This window comes from Xiphophorus couchianus, chromosome 16 (assembly GCF_001444195.1).
Source record: "Xiphophorus couchianus chromosome 16, X_couchianus-1.0, whole genome shotgun sequence".
Classification (NCBI taxonomy): Eukaryota; Metazoa; Chordata; class Actinopteri; order Cyprinodontiformes; family Poeciliidae; genus Xiphophorus; species Xiphophorus couchianus.
Genome location: NC_040243.1, coordinates 20,000,985 through 20,021,529, shown reverse-complemented (window position 1 = coordinate 20,021,529; position 20,545 = coordinate 20,000,985). Strand labels below are relative to the sequence as shown.

Here is a 20,545-nt window from a genome sequence, read left to right as displayed (position 1 = left end):
CTGACCTCGGTTGATCCCAAATAGAAAATAAAAACCCTGGGGAGAACCGAAGTGGGTTTCAGGAAAACGTAAAACATCTCCTTTTGCATCCTGAGGGAGAACATTTCCATGGCACATATTTTATGTATACTTTGCATTCTTTGTTTAATCGAGGCGTCACGTTCACTACCATCCCTCCCCTCCGCTCTAACCTCCTCCTCCTTCCCGATGTCTCTCAGGCCCGCGTCGGAGTACTCCAGCCCTGGACGTCCGCTCAGCTGCATTGTAGACGAGAACACGCCTGTTAGCACGAACGGCGCCACGCCCACCACCGCGTCGCCTCCGAGCGACAGCAACCAGCGAGCCCAGGAGAGGCGGGTGCGGTCGCAGCGGCACCGCAACTATATGAGCAGAACCCACCTGCACATGCACCCAGACCTTCCTGAGGGATACGGTGAGCGGAACGGCAACGCCACATAAAACACACACACGCTTTTACTTACAGCACTTTAAAAAAGGTCTTTGACGAGGTTGTTTTAACACGTGAACAAGTTTGATCTAAATCCCTGGTTCTCAAACGGTGCTGCTTCTGCTACCAGAGTCTGATTTACAAGGAGGTGGTTCCCTGGGCTTGAGCCATTTTTGGTCCCCTATTCAGTGAGGGAGAAATCTTTTATTAATGCAAATTACAATACATTATTAATAGGTAGTCCTATTCATAAGCAAGTATGAATTGATGCCTGGTAGGTTTAATGCATCCTCTGAGCAGTGGCTCCATGTTGTCTCCAAACAAAACGTACTATAATTCCATAATTTTCAAATACTTGAGTTTTGTTTATAGTCGTAAAAATTACTAAATATTAATACAGTTCACCTGACATAGCTGTGTGAGTTTTATATAAAGTACAATAAAATTCTTCCAGAACAGAAACATTTAGGTTTTACTACTACTTAGAAACTGTGGCGTACTGATTCCGTTTACAAATTTAGTACACACTCAGAAATTCCAGAGAATACTTACTAATTATCTAGCAGCCCAGAAAAAGAATTGGAACAAACTTAGAATCCATAAAAACTACTTGAGAAACTAGGTTTTAGACTCATATTCTTCCAAACCAGAAAAGGAATTATGCCAGAGGATACATACTTACTTATACTTATCTAGCAACCCTGAACAGGAGTATCTAGTTTACAAACTTTGGATCAACATTATTAGATTCTTTTCTTCTTTTGCTCTTTTCTTTGGTTTGTATTTCCTTTCAATTGCCTTGTTGCTGAAAATGTGCTATATAAATAAAATTACCTTACAATGCAAAATATGTATTCATTAAAAATCCCCCAAAGATTGGCGCCCTGGGCTTCTGCCCATTTATTCCCTCTAAAGTCTGCCTCGGTGTGGTACTTTTGCTGGCTTTTGTGAAAGTTTAGTATTAGCTATTTACAATTTGAAAATAAAGCAAATTAGCTGTAATGTAGAGATAATAAATAGTTAAAAAATGGACACTTTTTTTCACACAGGTGAATCAAAAATTATACAGCACTAATGTTTCCACCGCAATCACGCGGTGGAAACATTAGAGGGGAAAGTGTAACTGGACCCCGAGGGTACTTCCTGCGCCCTGCGGTCTCTCAGCTCGGTGTTGGGATATCATCGGCACGGCGTAACAGTCCTGGCATGTCTGAGAAAGCATTTCGCCGGCTTAACGGGCGAGCCATGATACGCGTCACCCCCTTACGCCCCTGATTCCTGGCGCCTCATGTGAAGCATTTCGCCATGCAGCTCTTGACACGAACAGGAAGGTGGATGCGGCGAAGACGGTGGCAGAGGACGGGAAATCTCCGACGGGCAGCGATGAATGAGTTCACCAACTGAAAACTCAGACATCCCTCCTGCCCCTCCCCCCCACGTCTTGTCTCTCACCTCCTCCCTGCCGGCCGCCGTTTGGGATCTCGGCCGACTCGAGCCGTTCTTTTATCTCCCATCTGTCAGATCGCTCTTGTACGCTGACAGATTGGATACAAGCTGTCTGCATGTGGAGTATGAATTCAACTTTGGAGAAGTGCTTTTAATTGACGGTTGAGGCGACGCGATTAACCCCTTTACATTTTTGTCAATGTCTTTGCACAGAGCAAAGGACGACGCAGCAAGGTCAAGTTTACTTCCTCCACACTCAGACGGGTGTCAGCACATGGCATGACCCCAGAGTACCCAGGTATGAGTTACGCAATCACCACTACTGTTTTCTGCTTCACATCTAATATTTTCATTTAGCTCTTAACTAGAACTGAAACGATTAATCAAAAGAATCGCAGTGAATCGATTATTGAAGTAATCGTCAACTAGTTTAGCAATCAATTAATCTAATTAATCAGAACGTGCCAAATATCACAAACAGGGTCGCTAAGAACCCTGTTTCATGAAGTAATCTCTCTAGCACAGACCTTAAAGCTGTACGCTCTGATTGGTCACAAGTTTACTCTGAGCGAGTCATATCACATAGAGCTTTCATACGTGGTCTTAAATCAAATGGCCATTTTTAAATCATTGTTGTTGTTTGTTTTTTTTATCAAAGCATCCAACTTTTTGCATCACTGCGACAGAATCCTAATATTTCAGCCGGGACGTGGCTGAGAATAAATATAAAATAAAAGGTGAAACGAGCGCAGCAGATGTTTCGATGGGCGATCTGTTTAACAACGGCGTGCTTGCGAAGATTTCCGCTGCATCTCTTTCGCCGCACTCTGCCGAAACCAACGGCGTTTACAGCCGTATCATCAATTTACAAACAGCCCAAGGGCCGGCGTCGACGGATACATTATGTCGTCGGCTTCTTTTTCACAGCGAGTTCCGATGCAAACACACACGTTGACATGTGCAGCGTCCATTTTCCCCCCCTCCCACATAAACACAGCTCGCTTTGATTGTTCTCAATGGAGTCTGATGGCGAGTCGTATGGAAAATTATAATATGAACAACCACGCTAAAAAGCAATCCAAAAATAGGGGGTGAAATCTCGGCAAAGAACTGAAACTGAGTGTGAAGAGCAGCACCAAGATTACCAAATACTTTTTGTCTTAGTTTCTTGTGCAAATATCTTCTTATACTTGAAATAAGACAAAAATAATATACAGATAACTATTCATTAATATTGAAAAATATGTACTAGTTCCATTGGTGGGTTATTTCGCAAGACATTTTTCTTATGTTTTCGGTGAAGCAATCTACAAGTGGAACTAGTACTTTTTAAAATTAATATTAAGACATTATTGACTTAATACAAGCTTCTATGTCTTGCTGAAATGTTAGTTGTGAGTTAGTTTTGTCTCATCTCAAGTGTACCACCATGTTTGCACTACAAACTAGACTAAAAATACTTGGTAAGATTTTGTGTGTTAGCAGTGAAGTGTAAATGTTGTCATAGATCATTGGGAAAAACTTTTTCTTTTTTTTTTAAAATCAAAACATCAGTGTTGCTAAGTTTGTAATATTCCTTTTTTTCTGTCAAATTCCAGGATTATATTTGCAACGGAGTTCTCTTAAAAAGCAGTGGACTTGGCTTGGATTGACTCTCGTTTCGGTCCAGACAGCACTTTGAGGATTGCTCGTCTACCTTTTCGATGCCTGTAACCAGATTCTTCTCTCTTTTTTTTCGTAGCAGCGTTATCAGACCCGCGTCGCGCTTTACGCCCGTCAAAGCCCGCGGGAAGCGCACTCAGGGGCGGTCCCAGCTGACCCTGTCGGATGCTTCCAGGCATGCGGGTCGTGTCGATTACGGCATCCCAGAAGAATGCGCATGCAAAATAATCTGCACATGCTTTTCAAGAACATGCCCCATTGCGCTTCCTTTGATGAAACTTGATCGATTACGTCTCCCATCTGCTGAATATGGATGACGTTTTCATAACTCTTCTGGCCAAGCAACAGCTTGCAATGAGCTGCACTCGTTCTGAATGTAGTTTGTTACCAACTGCTTAAAGTTTAAGGGGATCTTTTTTGTTGTTGTTGTTGCTCCCTTTGTTTCGCCTGTAAACAGAAATAACAAAAAATTCCAAAACCTTACAGAGATTTTTAGTCTAGTTTCTAGGGAAAACATCTTAGTACGTTTGAAATAAGAAAAGTAACATTTTCATCAAGAAATAGAAGCTTTTTTTTTGGTCAATAATTTCTTAATATTGACAAAAAAGTACCAGTTTCACTATTTCACTTATAGCTAGGGATGCACCGATCCAGTGATTTCACTTCCGATACCAATATCTGAGGTTTAGTATCGGTCCATACTGTTCCGTTCCAGAGAAACAGTGCTGAATACTCTAAAATATTTTCTATTTTTAAAAAAAAAGGATTTACGGAATTACAAATCTATTTGATAACTCTGCATCGGTACAGGAACTTAAATACACTAACAGCTTCACTAGCCTGGTCAAACATGTGAAACAACAACTTTAATTTGTTCAGTAAGTTCAATTATGTCTACGAACAGCCAGCGTAAAATAAATGATACTAAAACTACTTTGGTGACACATGTACAGAAAACAAACTGCAACAAATCTTCTTTCAAGGGATTCAGAAAGTGCAATTAGGAATTTCAAATATAATGTAAAATAAATTAAAAAGCTTGATTACTCTAGAAATTCTTTCAGTATCAAGACCGATAAAGACATTAATATCGGATCGGTGGAGCCATACTTATACCGACATTTTTTTCCATGTTATATGTGAAATAGTCTATCAGTGGAACTAGTACTTTTTTGATCAATATTACAAATTATTGACTCTTATTTCTTTCTGAAAAGTTAATTGTAAGTTAGACCAAAAACACCTGGTGACATTTTGTGTTTTTGCAGTGAACATTCGGCTCTCTGTTTCAAGTTTGACTGAAAGAGGTAGTAAATAATCAGCTTTTTTGTTCTGAAACCTGGTTTTGCTCCTCCGTTGTGCCTCAGAGACCTGAGCAATGTGAACTGTGAGGAACTCGGTCCGCTGCCGCCGGGATGGGAGATCCGCAACACCGCCACAGGGAGGGTCTACTTCGTCGACCACAACAACCGAACCACGCAGTTCACCGACCCGCGCCTCTCCGCTAACCTGCATCTGGTCCTAAAGTAAGAGCTGGGCTTTATTCCTCTCCATAACACACAAGCAAGTAAAAAAAAACAGAAAACGAGATGAAAAATTATGTTTTTATTTTTGTTTTATTTAGTCCAAGTTCCAACGGTTCTCGAGGAGGCAGCGAGAGTCAAAATGTCAGGTAAGGACCGGGGCCCTACGTCTGTCTGACGGTTTTAACTCGGAATACCGTTCCAAAGTGTGTTGACCACTGGAGCCAATCGGCCATTAGAATACAGACACACACACACAGAAATGTATACATGTTACAGGCTTCCCACTTCCTTTTCTTTCCTCCTGACGTTTCAGGAATTCTTCAGAGGTTTTAATCATGAAAGCGTTTTTTAGCACACGATCTGTCACAAAGCTGTCTTTGGCTGGACATCAAATAGCCGAGTGAAAACCGAGGCTGATGTCTGGGCGTGTGTGGATGTGTGTGTCAGGAGCGTCTCAAGTCCAGGAAACGGAGGCCCAAGTCGATGAACGAGCTGAATTTGAGCGTCTATACATGTAGTTATGATGGTTTCAACCCGTGTGCAGCTGTAGCAACACGTCCCAGTGTCCTTTTTTTAATATTCTTCTTTTGAAGTTTTTATTTGAAAAAAGAAATATAAACTTTTTAAAAATCTTTTTAGCTTTTTTTTATGGCTGAAAAAGAGTTGAGTTTGTGCTCATTTTTGTGTCTGAAAAGTCGCTAAGTTGACAACAATGTGGCGATTATTATTAACCGACGGCGCTAAAGGGGACAATCGCTGATTTTAGACGTTTGTGGAAGTAGATAAGATCGGTTTCACGTCCAAGTATCGGCCGATTTCCCACCACCCGAAGTTAAAAGCAGATTTAGTGATGCACACAGAAACCTTCCACCTCTGTCTTTTCTTTAAAAGTCTCACGCTTTTATCCATGCAGGAGACGTCTTGCCTCAACATTATCACCGTATCTTGCAATGAGTATTGAGCCTAAAGTTTGGAAATCGTGATAGGATATAATCGGAGCCTGCTTCAACCTGTTGTGTTTATATTAACAGCGCCTTGTATGATCTACTCCCTCTTCTGTTTAGTTTCAGAGCGAACTCTGAAGGGACTCTCAAGCTTGTGACAAACGTCTGGAAAATCCATCAGTCTTCCTGGTTCCCTGTCAAGACATCTGCCTTTTATCAGGCCGGAGATTGTAGACATTTTCACCTCTCGTGTGCCGTCATCCCACAAAAATGTCAGATATATATGATGTCCATCAAAGTTGCAGTTTATAGCGCTGCGTGGTTTTGGTTAAGACATTCCCCCGCGCTGTTGCCGTCTTGCTCCCTTTTCTGCTCGAGGTCAGCGTCCAATAGGTAACCGAATCCACGTCTGCTTTCTCTTTTCTCTCCCCTCCCCTCTCGCAAGACCTGGCTGCGAGATTCACGTGAGAAAAGGACGTCTACTTCTCTTGGAGATGTTTGTGGTTGATTAAAAGTGTGTCGGGGTTGCGTTCAGGTAACATGTTCCAGTCACTCGTCAATAAGCGGCTGGAAAGAGAACAGAGAGAGAGAGATGGAACAGCAATGTTTGTTTTATGGGTGAGAGATGCTCTGTTCCTCTCCTCCCCTCCCTGCCGTGTTTGGGTGCTGTCAGCAGAGTAACCTTCGTGACCCCCCCCAGTCTGCTCCTTGGTCTAGTCGGCAGGAAATAAAGGGATTCACGAGGAGGGCTCGAGCGTCCTATGGGGGCCATGTGGCGTTCTGGGATGGCAGGAAGTGATTCCATTATGCTGCACCAGACCCCAGAAACCAAACTCTGGGACTTTTCTATAGAAAAATGGCCGCTGTGGTGAGGCGGAATGCAGTCTGTTGGGTGGGTGGATACATTAAAGGCTAAACCGACTCTTTACAACTGGGATCTGTCTGGAGGTCATTTGTTATCACTTCCAGTTAAGTTGTTTTTTCTTCCTATTTAATAGGAGCTGCATAGTGGCAACTATCCGTAAATCAATAAGATGGTAAATACTGTAACCTTGGCAGTAGAGATGCAAGTTATCAATTACGTAATAAGCGGACATTTTTTCTCTCTTGTATCAAGGTCCTCAGTTTTTCATAATATGCTGAATTTTTTTTTTTTTCAAATCATTACATTTTGATATTATTTTGTATCTGCTGTATTAAATAGTGATTGAACAAACAAAAAATTGTGGATTTATCACATTAAACTTAAGTATTCAAAAATATAACAAAACAGGAACTTATTAGGTTGCTTAATAGGAAAACAGAAGATGAAAAGAATGTGAAAGCCTTCATTTCCCACGAACAGAGAGATGTTAATAGAGAGGTATGTCTGTGGTCCTTCTTAAAGGAAGGTTAAAACTTCGCTCCATGTAGTGGACAGCCCTCAAAACCAACTTATTGCTTATTGGAAATGCTTTTTTCCATCGTGTTATAATTTTTCTGCGTTACGTCCTTCGCATCCTAAATCATAGTTGATATGTCAAAGAGAAGTTGACGTTGCTCCGCTAAATTACCTCTATTAAAGTGAGACTTAAGGAGCTTGTCGAGTGTTTATATTTCTAAACAGAACTGCATAAAGTGCATTTTGCATCCCACGCCGGACCCAATGCATCCAGGGTCCAGATGGAATCTCTCCGCCATCTTTATTCCTGGCTCCGTTTAAGGATGACCAGCGGCGCCCTCTGCTGAATGGCGACTAAACTACAACACTAAAAGAAGATCTCAGCCGACATTATTAATGGATTGGAACTAATTTTAATCTAATAAATCATTAATCGACTACTAATCATAATTCGATAAATTGTTTGCATCCCTACTTAGCAACAGTTTAATCTTTACTTTATATGAATAACAGAATAACGCGTTTAGCTTTCGACTTCAGGGTCAACATGTGTGCTAACATCGACTATGGAAGTGATCTCTAAGCGACGGCCCAATAACAACTCTGGATTTTATATCTCTATTAGTATTAGCAAGACCTTTAAAAGCAAACTAAATACAGCTAGTTGATTTCATAACTGCTTTCAATTAGAGGTGCTCCAAGAAATCAGCTGCTGTCCAGAATCGTGATTTTATTCTCAGCAGGCCACGATTGGTGATCAGCAAGTCAGAACCTGATACCTGTATATCATATGTAACCATATAGTGCAAAAAAGGGAGGGGAAATATAGCGTTCTGTCGGCGTGCCATAATCTGTTTCTTGAAGGAGTAATCAAGATGTACCTTCATTTTTTTTTAAATCTATTTATAGACACCTCTGTCCCAACACTTGGGCAGTGTTTATTTTTAGATTTCCTGTGATGCAGAGAGAGAGAAAACTGAAACTGATTGTTTTACACAATTCAATTCTCAAATTATACAGAGATTTAGAAAACATATTTTGTCAAGAAATCAGAATGCTTTACATCTTGACCTGAAGTTCCCTCAGAATCCCTGATATAGTTTCAACAGTAACCAGGTAATGATATAATGTAAACATCATAACTAGTGTTTTAAAAAAAATGGTTATAGGTTTTCAGAGTAGTTGACCCCCCCTCTCAAAAAACATTCTGAGCATCACTACGTTGTTTATTTTAAAGTTGCTTTTACAGGCTCCTCATAAATCATGAAAAATCTTTTTTTGTGTGTCTATCCATAAACTCAAATATTTTCACAAAGCAAAATTGGACCATCTCTGGGAGTTAAGAGTACGAGTTGCCCCCTGCTGGTCGTTTTAAATAATACATGCTTTGGAGTTCATTTCTTTTAGTGCCTCGAGGCTCTACAGTGTGTGAGTGTAATCTGTTTTATTATAACACTTTTTACAATTACATTAATTAAAATAGCTTGAGGTTGGCAAAGCACTTTAACCACACCACAGTCAAAATTTAAAGTAGAAGCCATTGGCTTTTTTTCCTTTAGAGAATTACAATAATATGGGATCACATGTGGCTGAAGGGCAATTTGTTGCCAATTTAAAACAAACAAAAAAAACAACACACAAATAACTTTAGATTGATGAATCTTCTAATGGTTGATGTGTGATTTTTATTTGTTTTCACCAAGTTATTGGGTTTGTAACCTCCTCCATCTCGCCCCTTCCTGCCCCTGTTTGTGTTTTTCTTTCTCTCTCCCATGTTTTCCCACCTGTGGGTCTGTCTCACGGTTTCCAGCCGTCAGAACCAGACGAAGGAGCAGGTCCAGCAGGCCCTGGTGTCCCCGGGCCAGCTCCCAGAAGAGGCCGAGTGTCTCACCGTGCCCAAGTACAAGCGAGACCTGGTCCAGAAGCTGAAGATCCTGCGCCAGGAGCTGTCCCAGCAGCAGCCTCAGGCCGGCCACTGTCGCATCGAGGTGTCCCGCGAGGAGATCTTTGAGGTCAGGGCGCCACCTTAAACCTTTGCAAAAACACGACCGTCATGGACTGTAATCGCAAAGTAGGACATACAGTGCCTTGTAAAAAAGGTATTTATTCCCCTAGAAACGTTTCACATTTTGTCACATGACGACCCGCAAGCTGAATTTTATTGGGCACATACTGTCGTGGAGGGAAAATCATGGACGGTTTTGAAATTTTTAGAATAAAAATGTAGAACGCGTTGCTCTTATTTATATCTGAACCCCTCGAGTCATAACAGCTTAAAGACTTCATATTTTGGCACCAACATACTGTCAAAAAACTAGCAAAATAGTTTGGTCTCAGTCCGCCGAGTGTTTGTAAACGTCAAATTTCAAGTCTTGCCACGTATTCTCGATTGAATTTACGTCTGGGCTTTGACTGGGTCATTCTGTCGCTTTGTTTCAAACCAGTTCATCGTAGCTCTGAATGCTATAAAGTATAAACCGGTAAATTTTGTTCTAATCTTACCTGAGAACCGTCATTTTGTATTGCCTGTCGACCACAGAGGTCAGCTTGGTCCAGGATTTTGAGTTATTAAACTTAAATTAAAGGAACTCAGAGTTTAAGCAGTCTTGCCGTTTTCTGGAAGTTTGTTCCAGATTAGTGGAGTATAGAAAACGAATGCTGCTTCTCCATGTTTGGTTCTGGTTTTGGGGATGCAAATTAGACTGAAGCAAAAAGATACTTTTGCTTCAGAATTTGTTTTGCAACACAACCCATCTCGATCGCGTTACCTTGACATGTCTGCTGCGTTCCTTGGTCTTCTTGATGCCTTATCGTTCACTAGCAAACAAAAAAAAACCCCAATGAATTGTTCACAGAAGATCTAGACTTGTACTAAGAATAAATGGCACACAGCTGGACTCTATTTACTAATAAGTGGTTTCCAAAGCCGATTGTTTGCGCTGGATTTTGCTTAGGAGTATCCGGGTAAATGGAGCTAAATATAAATGCATGATAGCTCGGCTTGGTAAGAACATCCAACACGAAGAACATCCGGTATGGATGTTCTTCAACTTCACGGTTGTATGCTGATTCGTGTTGTAAATCATAAAAAAAAAAATCCTAACAAAAGTTTGTGGTTATGACTTGACAAAATTTGAAAACAGATCTTGCTGTGACTCGTGGAGGCCGAGGCTACCGCTAACTAGCTGCCAATATACACTTGCTACATTAGCAAGTGTCTATGCTTGCTAATATAGCAGCAAGCAGATACTCTTGCTGCACATGCTGGTTTGATTCCTTGTTTTTAATTCCTCAAGTATATATTTGTATTTTTGAAGTATCAGTAACGGCTAGTTAATTCTAGTGTTAGCTAGCTATTTACTACGTTCAAATTTATCGGCAGTTGTTTTGGACAACGTTTGCTTTTACCACTGGCTGAATTCTGTTGGCAACTCAGACGAGACTAGGTTCATTGTGTGCGAAACAAAAACATGCTAGGCTGCTAACAGAACCCAGAAATTTCACAGTTTTATTTCTACGCTTGTGTAACCTTTCTTTGTTCCTCTCAGGTCCAGCAGGTCGTCTCCACAACAGATACTCAGACTCACTGTATTTATTTCAACAAGAGATAAAAATCTTTACACAAGCTGTAAAGAGCAGCACAGCTTAACTTGTAAACCAATAAAATGTCAGGAGAAATAACTTTGACAAACTTCACATCTAAAATATTGTTAAAATAACTGTTACAGTTGATTGTAACACAGCAGGATCCCCCAACTACCTTAAGTTTTATTCAAAGTGGATTATATAGGTCTTTAAAAGTCTTACATTTTACCTCCTGAAACCAGCAGACATTGAAAAAAACTCTCTGAAATGCAAATACTTTTGAAAACGTCACTGTTACAGCTTGAACACACAATAAACCCAATCTATGTTTTTCTGAGGTTTTTTTTTTTTTTTTTTGCTCGGGAAATAAAGATATTTTTACTTCTAATCGCTAATTTCCCACTCATCGCTAAAAACATTTCTGTCTGTCGTCTACATAACTCAAATAATTGCTCATTGCGTGAGTTATTTTAAGCTATTGTCCTCTTGGCCTCCTCTTTACGTTCTCGCCTAAAGGTCGAGTGGGAGCGTGTTTCTCTCGCTCGTCGTTATCTACGATGTGCGAAGGCAGCGCCGCTCCGAATCCAAACCAGACCGCTCATTTGAGAAGAGCATTCTCTCGGCGGGGGGAGTGTTTTAGGGTTTTTTTTCTCTCTCTCTCTCTCTCTCTTTCTCTGCATCTATGAGGTGCAGGGCCTTCACCAGAGCAACAACACCTGCAACAGACTGCGTGACCCTCATAAAGCACGCGCTGGAATGTGCTGGAACAGCCGCGTCTGTTAATCTCGGCGAAGACATTTTTGTTGGCTGATCTCAACGTTTGACAGGGTTGAGGGTTGCGGGGGGATCAGGGAGAGGGAAGGGGCGGAGCAAATCTTTAAGGTTCAGAGAGACATGGCTTGCATAACTTCTCCAGACCAAGAGGAGCAGTAAATTCTGCCTCCGTAGGAAACTCTACGTCGGCAAACGGTCACAGCTGTCCCCCGGTTTATTTTTACAGAGCAGATGAGACGTTCCCGTTTCTCCCACAACACTCTTGAGTTTGTCCGCTCCGTCCCGAGGGCACGGCGGAGCCTGGCAGAGGAAGAGGCGGTGTTATTGGAGTCTTATGCTTGTGTTTATTGTAACGGCCTCTAATCCACTCAAGGCGAACCCTCCCGCTAACGCTGTAAGCTGCCTGCATGCGTGGCCAACACTGGCGGTGGCGGAGGAGCGCTCAGCCTCAGAATAGAGTGTAAAAGATAAAACCGACTCATTGTCGACGATGAAATGTAAGTTTCTTGTTTCTGAGGAGGCTTTGGGCCTCCTCCTGCTGCTGCAGCTGTTTCAAAAACATGTGGGGTCTCAGTTGTCATGACGCCACCTGTCAATCAATCCAGTGGGCTCGTCGGCAACAGACCAATCTGCGGTCGTAAGGAGCCTTTGCTCTCTCAAAGTATAACTACAACATGTTCGTCCTTATGATTGATTGATTGATTTTATGTAAATGGGACAGCGCGTATTAATGAATGTACAATGTATGCAATTATGCCGGATTTAGCAAAATGCTAATTTCTATCTGTAGTCCCACAAAACAAACACATTCACTGAATTTGATACAGAAAAATATGAATTACAGTAAAAACAAAAAAATTATGTATATTCAGGAAGCTCTTTTTTATTATGTGTTTTCCTGGCATGTAGTGTCATTTTTATACCACAATCAAATAACTATGTTACCTTCAGTTTCTATAAAAATTCTGAGTATATCAAATATGACTGAAAAGAAATGTAACTTTGTAATTTAACGCCTTGAAATTGGGCCTCTGTCTTTTAATAATTCCTGCTCTTTCTGGAGCCACGCCTTCAGGATGTCATCACCACAGGGCTCCTCTGTTAGCCCTTTACCAACGTTTTTACCAGCGCTGCAGTGAGAAGTAGCTCGTATGATGAGCTCAGCAAGTTCCAGCAGATGTTTGCTAATTGCACCTGGCTAGTCTGAAGGAGCTGACTGGGGATGTCGAGGGGCTGAAGAAGCTCAGGGGCTTTAAAGCTGCATATCCAAGGAGGAGCTTTGTCCTTGAAGGCTGACCACCCATTCGTTTTGCACAGTTGAATGGTTGTCATGGAGAATGAAGGATTTCTAAAGCTGATTCTGATTCTGAACTTGTGCTGATCTGTGAATTACAAACGGAGAGACATCAATGTTGTAGATCTGGTCAGTCAGAAAAGTTGAACTATTAGCTCAGTGTGACCGTCGCTTAGAAAGACTAAAAGATATTTTTGTTGATATTTGACTGACCTTGAGGCGTGTCTGTGTGCAGGAGTCGTATCGGCAGGTGATGAAGATGAGGCCGAAGGACCTGTGGAAGAGGCTGATGGTGAAGTTCAGGGGTGAAGAAGGCCTCGACTACGGAGGAGTGGCCAGGTGAGCACACCCAGTGGTTGCTGTGTTGTTTTTTTTCCCTGTTTCAGCCGAATCATTTTATTGGTCATGTTTCATCACATATACTGGCATGGAAAAGTATTAAAACCCCTTGAAATTTTTCACATTTTGTCTCGGAACAACCACAAGTACTCTATTGGCGTGTTTTGTTTTTTAAAATTGTTTTCAGAAATAATATAAAAAATTGAGTGTATAGTGAAGACCATGGGGGCACTGATAATCACTGTTGTTGTTGCTTTTTATTTTTTTATTACATTTTTTTAAAGCCTGACCTGTTTCTGATTTTGGCTGATAACAATTTTTGTGTGACCAAAGTTGCTAAAACGGAAAAATGGTCCCAGTTTCAGTTTCTAAATGTGAAAATTAGCAGTAAAAGGTCGTTCTACAAAGTTACAAATCCACGTTCCGTTTAAAAAACATGTTTTACATTTCTTCTACTTCACAGATGTGTACTATGTTTGTAAACGTAATACTTCATTGTGGAATAAATGCATTGAACTATTATGTCCAATGTATCGATCTCTATTCATGGCACTGTGAATATAATAATTAGAATATAATTACTGTAAAAACGTTTATTTCAGGAACTTTATCACTTCCATCAAATCCATCTTAAAAGCCCGTTTGTTCATTCTGATCATTTTCCACTTACGGCTAATAAAAACTTAACATTTATAATTAGAATAGACCAACAAAAAGAAAGATTAATACAAAAATGTGGCTTTGAAATGAAATCGTTTTTTGAACGAGTAAAATGTCAAAAATAAAATAATTAAAAAACCAAAAAATGATAATATACCATAGAACGGTTTACCATACCATACCATACATATATATATATATATATATATATATATATATATATATATATATATATATATATATATATATATATATACAGTATCTATATATATATCAATAATAATCAAACGTAAAAAATCAAACGTAAAAAAAAACAAACTTCCATATCCAGTTTGAAAAGAAGAAGAAAAAAGATGATTAAATCCCTCCCCACAATTGTCGCATCTAAATTTGCCCCACATTACATACAGTATATTTCTGCATCAAATTTTTACTCGTGTCACAATTTTTACTCTATCCAAGTCATGTATAAACGAATATTTAATAACAGCTTTTTCGATATTATTTTGAATAGGTACATTTATCCTGACAAACGCGCCTCATCAGAAGGCATTTTTATAATTTTTGAACATATTTCATCTCTTCCAACTCCTGATCTGAGCCCTGTGTGCTTCGCCCTGCAGGGAGTGGCTCTACCTGCTCTCGCATGAGATGCTGAACCCGTACTACGGCCTGTTCCAGTACTCCCGCGACGACATCTACACGCTGCAGATCAACCCGGACTCCGCCGTGAATCCTGTAAGTGACAGGCTGATAAAAGCAGCAGAAATGGAGGAACCGGGAAACTTTTCCCCTCAATTTCTATCAATCAATCAAATGTTATTTGTATAGCTCATTTCAGCAGCAAGGCATTTCAAAGTGCTTTAAATCATAACAAACACAAAAACACAGTCATGCAACATGAAATCAACAATCAAAATGTTACATTAAGTCGAGTGCCATCATTGAATTTGTAATTGATTACGTTTCAAGTACAATTCTAAACAGGTGGGTTTTTAGTTGAGATTTAAAGGAAGTCAGTGTTTCAGCTGTTTTACAGTTTTCTGGAAGTTTGTTCCAGATTTGTGGTGCATAGAAGCTGAAAGCTGCTTCTCCTCGTTTGGTTCTGGTTCTGGGGATGCAGAGCAGAACCAGAAGACCTGAACCACTTTACCAGTTTTCATCCATAGTCTTCCGCTTAGACCCGGCCCACCTGGGCAAAACTCTTCTGGGGGTATCCCATTTCGTATTAAACACAATTTTCAGCGGTTTATTGTAAAGATAATTGTCGGGACTGTTGTGTTAAAGCGAAGACTGGAAACACATGTTTCTGAGAAAGGAACCGTCTTTGCAGACAAAACAAAGAACATCATGCTGGGAGTGTGAAACTTCAATCAACTGCTTTCGATTCAAAGCAGATCAGACACCGTCAGAGTTAACACGTTATTTTATCTCTCATGTCTTTATCACGAGTTTGCATCAGTCCGTTGAACTGTAGCTTTTTCGTTGAGCTAGAATGAACTTGTAAAACTGCGTCTGCGTTACTCAAGGTTGGCACGGGCGCTGGAAATCCTTGAATTTCAAAAAGATGTTTTTCAAGGTTTGGAAAGCGCTTGTATAAAGTCCTTGAAAGTCATTGATATTCTAGCTGCACTGTTTTGTAATGAACTCTATGCAGAAAGTCAAGGGACTATCTATATTGTGTCTTGTATGCACAATATAGATAATCACGATTTATTCAGTGTAATGAATATTTCTTATTCCCAGTGGCTCAATGAGTTTTTGATGTGTGTAATTGAAATACTGCATCGGCAATACCGTCGCTTATCGCACTAACTTCTGGGACAATTTATTATCCAGCAAAATTTGTTTTCTTGACAGGCTATTTGCATCTTAACGTTCTCTGTTTTTTTTTCCTGATTATTCTTCACAAAAAGTGGTGATGGAGAAAGAACGTAAGAGACAAAATGAAACATTTGTTGATATTTTGCCCTTTCAAATGTTCTTTTTGTGGATGGATTTTGAATATAGATTTCAAGTTTTTTTTCACAATATTTCGCGGCACTTTTATGATGACGATAAACGTGACGGTAAGAACTATTGATTGTTTCTTTTTTAGGTAACTCTAGGCACGGCTGTGGTCGTGTCACAGCTTTAACAAGCCCCACAAACACAAATACTGCTCTTGAAAAACATTTTCTTTCTAATGCGCTTCATTAGAACACTAGTCACGTAAATTATTGATACTCTCATTGAACAAACAGTGGAAAAGATTCTAAAAATAACAATCCAGACAATATTTGCTGTTTTGTTCTTTTTAAAATGTTATTTATTGTGACAATGATGTATCTGTATTCTTATTATGACGAGAAATGTGTCACGATAAATGATAAACGATACCATAAATTCCCAGCCCTCGTTTCAGGCTGATTGTGTTGCGGCTAAAATGTTTGGAAATTATTGAATTTTTCTGCAGGAAAGGAGTACGAAACCCTTATCAGCTTGTCTAACACACAGCCTGAATGGTTTTTTTGTGTTTTTTTTACCTCCTCGCAGGAGCATTTGTCGTACTTCCACTTTGTAGGGCGCATCATGGGGATGGCTGTGTTCCACGGCCATTACATCGACGGCGGCTTCACCCTCCCGTTCTACAAGCAACTGCTGGGTAAACCCATCACCCTGGACGACATGGAGTCTGTCGACCCAGACCTGCACAACAGCCTGGTTTGGATCCTGTACGTCCAGGCTTTTGGTCACCGTTTGCTGTTTGCTTGTTTGCCGAGCAACGATTTGAAATGCGATTTTGCCGTCAGGGACAACGACATCACGGGTGTGCTGGACCACACCTTCTGCGTGGAGCACAACGCGTACGGCGAGATCATCCAGCACGAGCTCAAACCCAACGGCAAGAGCATCCCCGTCTCCCAGGACAACAAGAAGGAGTACGTCCGCCTCTACGTCAACTGGCGCTTCCTGCGGGGCATCGAGGCGCAGTTCCTGGCGCTGCAGAAGGGCTTCAACGAGGTCATCCCCCAACACCTGCTCAAGGCCTTCGACGAGAAGGAGCTGGAGGTACGTCGCTTGAGTCCGCCGCCCGCTTTTTTTGAACCCGAAGCGTTAACCCCGCCGTCTCCACCCTCCCCCGCAGCTGATCGTGTGCGGCCTGGGGAAGATCGACATCAACGACTGGAAGTCCAACACGCGGCTGAAGCACTGCACGCCGGACACCAGCATCGTTAAGTGGTTCTGGAAGGCCGTGGAGTCGTTCGACGAGGAGCGCCGGGCCCGACTGCTGCAGTTCGTCACCGGATCCTCCAGGGTTCCCCTGCAGGGGTTCAAGGCCCTTCAAGGTAGATAGATGGTTGCTATGGGGTCTGGAAAGGTAACAATCGTGGGTTTTCCAGGTCCGGATAGGGATGGAAAAGGAAAATATAACTATGGGGTCATACTTAGAAATTTTATCTTTATTCTCCAGTCCTTTGTCTGTCTGTCTTTTAATTTCTTCCTCTTGTCTTTCTCTCTCTCTTTCTTCATTTCTTTTGTTCCTTCTTCCTTTTTTCTTTCTGTATTTATTTATTTTTTCTTCTGTTCTTCCTTTCTTTTTTCTTTCTTGTGTGCTTTTTTCTTTCTATATTTCTTCCTTTTCCTCCTTTCTTTAATTCTTTCCTTCCTCCTTTTTCTTCCCCTCTCGCTCTCACTTTTTCTTTTGATTTCTTTTCTTCCCTCACTCTTTCCTTCTCTCTTCATCTTCCTCTTCCTCTCTTTTATTTCTCTTCTTTTCTTCATATTTAGAGTCTTGCTACTGTTTTCCATAAATTCATAGTGCATTTTTCTACTCACTTTATTAAAATTGCTATAAAAAAGAAGAAACAAGTCTGGAATTTTGATATGGGAATAAAATGACATTTGCACAAAAAAATGTTTGCGATGTTTAAACCCCTTCACCGTCATGGCGACGTCGTTGTCCTCATGGCCCCATTGGCTAACATGTCAGCATTTTGAAGGTGACAGTCAAAGGGTTAATTCAGGGGTGTCGAACTCCAGTCCTCAAGGGCCGGTGTCCTGCAACTTTTAGATGTGCCTGTGCTGCACCACACCTGAATAGAATAATTAGGTCATTAAGGCTCTGGAGAACTGATCTACACAAGGAGGAGGTAATTAAGCAATTTCATTCCAGTGTTTTGTACCTGTGGCACATCTAAAAACTGCAGGACAGCGGCCCTCGAGGACTGGAGTTTGACACTTGTGGGTTAATTAGTTCAAATGGAGGAGCTGAAGAGTTTCGGCTCTTGCTGCTGATCTCTGTCTCTCTGACACTGAGGTGCACTGAGGAGTGTTTGGCTCCGTGTGTGTGTGTGTGTGTGTGTGTCTGTGGGTTGTTCTGATCTGGCATGAACCCTCTGTGGTTCAGTGGGTCCATCCTGGCAGACGGCTCTGCCCAGTCACTGAGCCACCCAGGCATGATGAGTAAAAGATGATCCGCTGGCAGACCTCTGGTAACGTGGCCATCTTATCTTGGACCAAACGTCAGCAAAAAGTCAGAAGCTAAACAGATTTTATAAACAAAGTGGGACTTCAGTCATGACGTCAAAATAAAGGGAAGCATCTTCAGTTTTTTACATTTTTTGTTAAATAAAACCTGTTTGCTTTAGGCATCATAGATGATATGATATGATAGAATATGATGTTAATGCTTCATTTACCAAATCCTGTTGTTGGGCGTATTAATTGGTATGTAAATATTTCTGTTTCTTAAAAGATATTCTTAGACTTAGACTTACACTGACTTTATTATCATTTTGCATGCACAGGGTGTATACAGAACGAAATTTCGTTGCATACGGCTCAGAACAATGTTTTGAGGTTCTAATGTTATGAGGTTACTCCGGGATATAAATCTAAATATAAAATATAAAGTGCAGGACTGACAGTAAAATAGAAGTTATTTAGCTCTGTACATGTGCAAGGTATAAAGTGGAGACCAGTTTTTGAGTGCAGTCCAGTTAAGAGTTCAGCAGTCTGATGGCAAGTGGGAAAAAGCTGTTTCGGAACCTGGTGGACCTGCACCGGATGCTGCAGAACCTCTTTCCAGAGGGCAGCAGGGAGAACAGTCCATGGTGGGGGTGTGAGGGGTCACTGATGATGTTTCGGCCTCGGGACACGCAGCGCTGGGATGAAATGTCCTGAATGGAGGGAAGGGGGGCCCCGATGATCCTCTCTGCTGTCCGCACCACTCTCCTCACGTTCTTCCAGTCGGAGGCGCTGCAGCCTCCACACCACACAGAGAGGCAGCTGGTCAGAATGCTCTCTATGGTGCTTCTGTAGAATGTCTTGAGGATGGGCGGGGGCAGGTGTGCTCTTCTCATCCTCCGCAGGAAATACAAACGTTTCTGTGCCCTCTTGGCCAGAGACGTGGTGTTCACAGTCCAGGTGAGGTCATTAGTGATGTGCACCCCCAGGAATTTGGTGCTGCTGACCACCTCCACAGCCGAGCTGTTGATGAGCAGTGGAGCGTGGCTGGGCCGGTTCTTCCTGAAGTCGACGATCATCTCCTTCGTCTTGTCAACGTTCAGGATCAGACTGTTGTCTCTGCACCAGTCCACCAGCTGCTCCACCTCCTCTCTGTAGTCCAGGTCGTTGTCGTCTCTGATGAGGCCCACCACCGTTGTGTCGTCCGCGAACTTCACGATGTGGTTGGTGGCGAACCTGGGGACGCAGTCGTGTGTCATCAGAGTGAACAGCAGAGGGCTCAGGACGCAGCCCTGAGGGGAGCCTGTGCTGAGGGTGATGACATCGGAGGTGTGTTGTCCGATCCGGACTGACTGAGGTCTGTCGGTGAGGAAGTCTAGCAGCCAGTTTCGCAGGGGGGTACTGAAGCCCAGGTGATCCAGTTTTCCTGCCAGATGCTGTGGGATGATTGTGTTGAACGCTGAGCTGAAGTCCAGGAACAACATTGCAAACTGCGAGTGTTCTTCGCAGTTTGCATCTAATCTGCCTCATGTAAATGGTGGCATAAATATTTCCGTTTCTGTCAGATAAACATGCTTGTTTGTGGGCAAACTCAACTGTTCTTAGTTGAAACTGTATGTTGAAGGTTTAATGGTTGGATCCATATCCACATAACTCAAAGTACCTTGAGACTGATGAACTAGCATGTCAAGGGGGCGCTATTATGTCACTTCCAGGCACGTAGAGCCATTTTATAGCAAAATCAAGTTACAATTTTACCTTCAGTTGCTGTAAGAAAGCTATGTATATAAAATATGGCTCAAATGAAATTTGACTTTGTAATTTAACCCCTTGAAATTGGGCCTCTGTCTCTTTAAGAAGCTCCTGAAACTACGCTTTCAGGAAGTCATCACAACAGGGCTTCTCTGTTAACCCTTTAACAATGATTTTACCAATGTTGCACTGAGAAGCAGCTTCTATAACGAGTTCAGCAGATGTGTAGATCCACCAGGTGTTTGCTAATTTCTGTAGGCTAGTCTGAAGGAGCACCTCGAAGGC

General features: G+C 41.7%; 1 protein-coding gene across 1 annotated transcript in view; it reads left to right on the top strand.

Moving 5' to 3' along the window:
* The window catches only part of smurf2 (SMAD specific E3 ubiquitin protein ligase 2), a 65,367-nt gene that overhangs the window by 40,364 nt on the left and 4,458 nt on the right, over positions 1–20,545 (top strand). Inside the window, exons 8-17 of the mRNA XM_028042016.1 lie at positions 219–433; positions 2,108–2,192; positions 4,924–5,082; positions 5,181–5,228; positions 9,218–9,419; positions 13,296–13,399; positions 14,683–14,797; positions 16,595–16,773; positions 16,852–17,110; positions 17,187–17,388. Of these exons, the coding sequence (XP_027897817.1) occupies positions 219–433; positions 2,108–2,192; positions 4,924–5,082; positions 5,181–5,228; positions 9,218–9,419; positions 13,296–13,399; positions 14,683–14,797; positions 16,595–16,773; positions 16,852–17,110; positions 17,187–17,388 (1,568 nt within the window). The remainder of the gene's footprint in view (positions 1–218; positions 434–2,107; positions 2,193–4,923; positions 5,083–5,180; positions 5,229–9,217; positions 9,420–13,295; positions 13,400–14,682; positions 14,798–16,594; positions 16,774–16,851; positions 17,111–17,186; positions 17,389–20,545) is intronic.